This window comes from Pelobates fuscus, chromosome 5, assembly GCF_036172605.1.
Source record: "Pelobates fuscus isolate aPelFus1 chromosome 5, aPelFus1.pri, whole genome shotgun sequence".
In the NCBI taxonomy this organism is placed as follows: domain Eukaryota; kingdom Metazoa; phylum Chordata; class Amphibia; order Anura; family Pelobatidae; genus Pelobates; species Pelobates fuscus.
The window spans coordinates 152,271,286-152,278,025 of NC_086321.1; the positions used below are offsets into that span (position 1 = coordinate 152,271,286).

At 41.3% G+C, this 6,740-nt stretch overlaps 1 protein-coding gene across 1 annotated transcript; it reads left to right on the forward strand.

Annotated features, from left to right (window-relative positions):
• Positions 1 to 330: 330 nt before the first annotated feature.
• LOC134612643 (glutathione S-transferase theta-3-like) lies at positions 331 to 6,142 on the forward strand. The gene is made up of 5 exons (XM_063457054.1): positions 331 to 494; positions 2,051 to 2,138; positions 4,577 to 4,727; positions 5,071 to 5,247; positions 5,873 to 6,142. Exons 1-5 carry the CDS (start codon positions 380 to 382, stop codon positions 6,071 to 6,073), a joined length of 732 nt encoding a protein of 243 aa, XP_063313124.1. The 5' UTR covers positions 331 to 379; the 3' UTR covers positions 6,074 to 6,142.
• The last annotated feature ends 598 nt before the right edge of the window (positions 6,143 to 6,740 follow it).

The window sequence follows — 6,740 nt, forward strand, 5'->3', positions numbered from 1 at the left end:
CAAGTAGTCCATGGACATGTGGAGAAGGCAGACGCATTGATATTGATAATCTCCCCTGCTGTCTGATTGATAACCAGGAAGTTGTTTCTGCAATTGTTTTAAAAAGTCAGAAATTAGCTCTTTAATAAAAATTAAAACAAGCATATCTTACCACTTTAAGCACTCCAGAAAGCTATAAAAGTGCATTAAGTGGAGTGTTCCTTTAAAACTTTATTACTGGCACTACTGGATCCCAATAAAATGTCCAGTGATTATAGAGGGAGTAGCCCTGGGTGGGAGGTGCTAGTGGTACTAACTAGGAGTCCCTACTGACTATAAAAGCCAGCTCCCCTACGGATAGTCCTCCAGTTCTCTTAGCAGTCTTCGAGTTACTTACGCAATGGCAGCCCTCCACCTCTATCTGGACCTCATGTCCCAACCCTGCAGATCTGTCTACATCTTCGCCAGGGCTAATAACATCGCATTCCAGTACGAAGCTGTGCGTCTCTTTAAAGGTAGGCAGTGTTCTGTAACTGCAGCAGTCATCTTAGTGGGGTACCTTGTTTGTGGCTTAATGAAAATGGGTGCTGGGATGTAATAGGAGGGAGTGCATAGTAATGTTAGGAGCTTCCGCATCGTGAGGCAGGGGCCCCCGAGTGTCCTCTGCCTGCCACCTGTAACCTCTTCACTGCTGGCGTACTAATGGGACTGTTTCTGGTCCCTCCAGTGTAGCCGAGCTGCTCGCTCTCCTCCTGGGTACAGACAATACTTGTTAAACATTCTATGTTCAGCCGGCTTAGAACGCAGAGCTGTGGGTGTGTCAATAACCAATATTACTGGGTCACAGTTCAAGTGTGTCTGTTGGGCTGTGGGTCTTCCAATGCCCTTAAACATGAAAGTCTCGCAGGTATGTGAACCAAAGGAGTGGTGGCTAACCGTGTGTAGTGCCTGTTGTATATTTCAAGTGAGGGAAGTGGCTCTGCAGTCGGTGTATATAGTGTGCCTGACCATGCATCCAGTAAGAGTCACAGGTGTCTAAACTCCCAATCTCTCAGGAATATATAGGACAGAGCTGGAATGAAACCTTTTAGAGACTTGACACATGTAAACCTATTTCTCCCCATAACACTCCTGCAATATCATGGGATGAGGTTTACCTTACAAATGGCACCACCACTGACAGTATAGAGTTCTCAATTGCTTTTTCATTCAATATAAGAACTCAAACACCACTTTCATGAACTTAAAGCAGTGGCTTGTCTGGCTACCTTCACCACTAGTTTAAGACCTTATTGGAGTCTGCTTGTCCCTTAAGGTATTGTGGCCCATTATATATATATATATATATATATATATATATATATATATATATATATATATTTTTTTTTTTTTATTCCTAACCACCCTATTTATACAAGGTATGATGACTTGGTATTTAAATGGATAGGTCAAACCAGGGGCCATTACAATCTGCTCATTGCATAGATTGTAAGTGACAAGGACCTGCTTATAAAGACAAATGCAGCTTACTTCCTCTGAGTAAGGTGGCTTTCTTCCTCCTGTGATGTCCAACTTGCAGGTGATTTTATATGATCAGTGGCCTGGCTTTTGCATTATTCCTGTACTAAGGTTCCTTCTCAAAATAAGATTCTAAGCACCATAACCACTACAACAGGCATCTTATTCTATTGCTCACAATCAGTGTCTGAGTAATGGATGGGAGCGGTGGGGAAGGGTGGCATTTGATTAAGGAAAGTGCTCCTTCACCCATGCAGCTTTTGGTTGCCATGATGCAGGTGTTTGCAATATTCGTCATGTAGCTGGATGGCAAGCCAAAGCAATGAGTACTTGCCGTTCCACTTCACAAACTGTTTTGGCATGAAAGGTGTGCAACCCTAAACGGTGTCTAACAGTCTTTATTTTTTTCAGCCTTGAGATTTATTTTTTTTTCTTGTAGTTGGCTAGCCAATACTGGCTTGCTTAATCTATGGAAGACTGTTTGTTTTTATGAACTTTCGTTAAGTGTGAGCAGGTAGCTGTTTGGGCTTATTATGAACCTACTGTCTTGCAGGAGAACATATTACAGACGAATTCAAGAACGTGAATGCATTCCGCAAAGTGCCAGCTCTGAAAGATGGAGAGTTCACACTGTCTGAGAGGTGAGAGCCTTATTCCAGTCTCTATGCATAATGCAATGGTAACGCATGAATGGACACTAATCTGGTCTGTTGTAGTAATGCTTGGTCTTTGTGGAAGAAATGTTGCACCCACATCAAAAAGATTTAACACAAGCAGCACAGAAGTGTGCTGTCACTTATTACTCCTATATCATTCAAGACATTAGCGTCTATTCAAGTTAAATCAACATTGTATCTTTTTTGTTTTTAGCGATTTCTTTGATCTAGCACTTTTTGATTTTGCACTTTTGGGTTATTGTTGGTTTTTATGATACTATTTAGTATACAATACACTTTTTTTTTTTTTTTTCTTCAAAAAACAAAAAAAGATTACACGTAGGACACACAAGAATTATTTTTTTTGACACTGAGATCCATGTGCAGCAACATTGCCCTTAATATCCATTTTTCCACATGTGTCAAACTCTAACTGTGCTGTACCAACCAGTAAAAGGACCACTTCAGCTCAATGAAGTGGCCTGGGTGCCAAGTCCATCTAGGATTAACCCTGCCTGCTGTAAACATACATTGTAGTTTCAGAGAAACTATGTTTACACTGAGGGTTAATCCAGCCTCTAGTGGCTCTCATTGACAGCTGCTAGAAATGCTTCTCACTGTGATCTTCAGTGAGAAGACGCCAACCTTTCATAGGAAAGCATTGAGACTGCCTTCCTATGGACTGGCTGGATGTGCGTGGCTCTTGCTGCACATGCACATTCAGCCGATGACTACGGGAGGAGAGGCACTGATGGAGCCGGTGCTGGAGAAAGGTGAGTGTTTTAAACCCCCCTCCCTTCAGCCTGGTGGGAGTGGGACTGTAACGGATCGCCTGGCACCCCGACTGGGTACCTCCGTTAATGGATGCTCCTAGTGCTTCCTGAGGACTCCAAGCACTCTGGCAGACACCACAATCACCGAATCTAAGAAACCTTTTAAATTCTCCCAAGCATATGAATGCTGTAGACCATTGAATAGGAACCATACGAATAGGGTTGTACTCCTAGCAGTCAACTGGAACAGCATGCAATAAATCCTCCCCCCCCCCCCCCAATAATGAGACGACACATCACTTTGAGGGTAAAACAGGAACTCTGGACTGGCTCATCCAGCCTGGCTTTTATTTCCATCTCACACATACAGGCCACACCCAGGGGGAGGCATAAAATAACCAATCTGAGATATGGTACAACCCACACATCCCCTCCCCTTAGCCTGAGAGATAATCCACTTATTATACAGTTTAAAACATAACTTTTACACAATATCTGTAACTTCAAAACCATACATCACATTCACATAAAAATACATATCCACAATCAATCCATTCAGGGGAACAACATATTAAAAAATGGCATGGATCAGACCAGGGGTTCAAAAGTTAGTAAAGTATCTTTTAAAACCCCTAGCTTTCCAGGTTTACAGGGCCTTCTCTGTGCTGGAGAAGTAATTCAATTATCTCCCAGCACAGAGACAGACTCCATTAAGCACATGGGGACACAAAGACAGTCAAACACTTTAAAATACATAAATTCACCTTTTACACATAACACAGACATTTCACCTATCCCCAGATAGCTGGGATCTGCGCGCACAAAACTACCGAATAGCGCGCAGATCCTACTCACACAGTACAATTGCCATGGAGCTAAAGTCTTTCCCATAGTCTTTCATTATATGAATAGGCTCCATGGTATAGCTATCTGGGGTATCACATTCCCATAAAGTCTGGTCCATAGTCCAAAGGCAAGAGGCGGGCAATCAGCCCCCTCCAAGGACACATGGCGAGGTCGGTTTTGCCACAATCCCAAAAAGTTCCAATATGTCCATCGATGATTTTAAAAGGGCCAGTAGCAGCAATATAAAGTACAATATGCCCCAAATAACCCAGGGGCCATAGTCAGCAGGTAGGAGGCTAGCAAACAGGCTTCTCCAGGGCCCAGTGGCGAGGTTGGTTTCGCCACAGGGACCCTGAGGGTGGGGGCACTATAGTGGTCCTTTAAAGCATTTCCAATATGTGCTGGCAGACAATCTGTAAACAGCAGACAAAAACCTTGATCCAAACACCACATGTAAAGGTGCCACGTCTTAGCTTAATAAAACTGCATGCCATCCACTTGTCAAGGTCTAGCAGACATATGACAAGTTTTCTTCCTACAGTGTCGGCTTTTTTTTTTTTTTTTTTTTCAGGACTAGGCTAAATTCCATATTACAAACCTGCAATAGTGTTGCACTTGTATATGGAAGGCATGTGACCTATATATTGTACTCCAGTCTAAATTACTGGCTAGGTGGAATGAAGAAACTTGTCTGAAATTGTTTCCACAATTTAACTCTAGGACATTTGCAATGTCATATGTATAGATATTTGGGTCCATGGTTACACTTTTTTTTTTTCCCTCAAACTTAATTTTTTCTCCCAGCACTGCAATAATACTTTACTTGGCACGTAAATTCAATACACCTGATCACTGGTACCCATCAGACCTGCAAAAGCGTGCCCGTGTGGATGAATACCTTGCCTGGCAGCACACAAATACACGTCCTCATGGATCCAAGATCTTCTGGGGCAAAGTAAGGTTTCTATACTGTGTGCAGGAAATCTGATTTGTTTGCTATTTTAAGTAGACCTGCTTTTGTAACCCAGTGTTGTAATTTCATGAATATAACCAATTCAAACTTTATTCTGCTATTCATGTGTAAAATTTTTGTTTTTGTTTTATGAATGCAATTAAAACTTGCTCTGGCAGAAACTGACAACATTTATGTATCAGGTTTTGACTATTAACCCCTTAATCATCCATGATGGAAACTTTCAATCATGCTGGCATCTCCAATTCTGAAGCTCTCTTAAATGGCTAAAATGGGGTTGAAGGATACTTTTGTTCATAATATTCTCTTATTCTACCATACTTAGCACATGGCCAAAGTCCTCACTGGAGAGGAACTCTGCCCTGAAAAACTAAATCCTCTCCTGGTACAGTTCTCTAACATCCTGACTGACTTGGAGAAGGTATTCCTGCAGGATACACCCTTCCTGGTTGGTAATGAGATTTCCATAGCTGATTTGGTGGCCATTGTGGAGCTAATGCAGGTAAATAGTAGATGAGGATAGTAATACATACCTTCTCTTTAGGGGTGTTTTTTTTGCCTGCAGTCTTGTAGTGGTTAATAGTGTCATGACAAAACTGACACTTCACTTCAGTAGAGGATACTGTAGGCACTAGAACGACTGGCTATAGTGCCAGCATGACTCTGGCAGGAACAATTTACAAATATATTCAGGGCCAATACTAACCATTGTGTGTGTGAATTGTAGTCACAAACCAGACTTTACATAGGACACGAGGTCACACGTTTAGAATGGAAAAAAAAATTCTAAGGATTTTTTTTTTTTTTTTGCCTTTTGGATCAACCGCAAAAAAACAAATGTGAGGAAGGCTGAACTTGATGGAAGCAAGTCTCTTTTCAGCTATGTAATTTGTGCTCTTATAAACAAGACCTACAGTGGTCACTCACCATATTGCTAATTCAGAAACCTGTTCCATAGCAGAGAAATCAATACTTCAACTACACTTGAAGGCTGAACCCATTGTGATTTAGTTACTACAGCTGTAGTCTCCTAGCTATCAAACTTACCCACCCAGGGTAACCTAGGACTGTTGCAGGATCATTAAAATGTATCTGAAGGTTAATAGCATTCTTGTGGTCTCTTGTAGGCAGTTGCAGCTGGACTAAACTTCTTTGACGACAGACCCAAGCTGGATGCCTGGAAGCAGAGAGTGGTGGCAGCAGTTGGGGAAGAACTGTTTAATGAAGCCCACAAAGAAATCCTCAGTGTCCAGGAGCACAGCAAGGATTCTATTCCACCACAACTCCTAGAAGGACTGAAAGAAAAGTTAGAGCTGATAACCAAATGATGTGCATAACGTACAGACTAGCTGTTCCAATGCAACTCTCAGATTTTGTGTATTCTAGTTCTGCAACTGGTGATAAAGGATTTCATGCATCTTGATTTACTCTGCATTGAACACAAAACACTTTGTAATAAAGTACAATCATTGGATAAAACAACTGTGTTAGTGAGCGCTCTAATAAACTCAATCAGTTCCAGCCAAAAAGATCGAATAACCTCAAGTAAGAATCACATGTAAAAGAATACCACTTTGTACGTTCTATAAATGTCTACTGCTAGGTCAGTCTATAAAAGGATAAGTATATATTCAACTGTGTGATAAGATAACAATGTAGCAATCTAAGGTATAGAAATGACTTGCTAGGAGATAAAAAAATCCAGCTAGATAGTACAATAATACTTCTACATTGATAAGTGAAGGACTTTTATTCTACAATGAAGTAGAACATCATATGTAAGAAATTCCAATTCCTCACTGGAGAGGTAGGGAATAAGGCATGGAACAAACTAAACAGTCAGAATTATATATAGAATTCTCAGTTTAAAAATAAAACAAATGCATGCATGATTCAATCAGGTGGGTGGGACATGGAGCTCTTAAACCCCTCCGGCCATCAAGGCCCTGCTAAGGGTATACTGAGAAACCGCCCAAGTTGGAAAAAGCTCTGGGA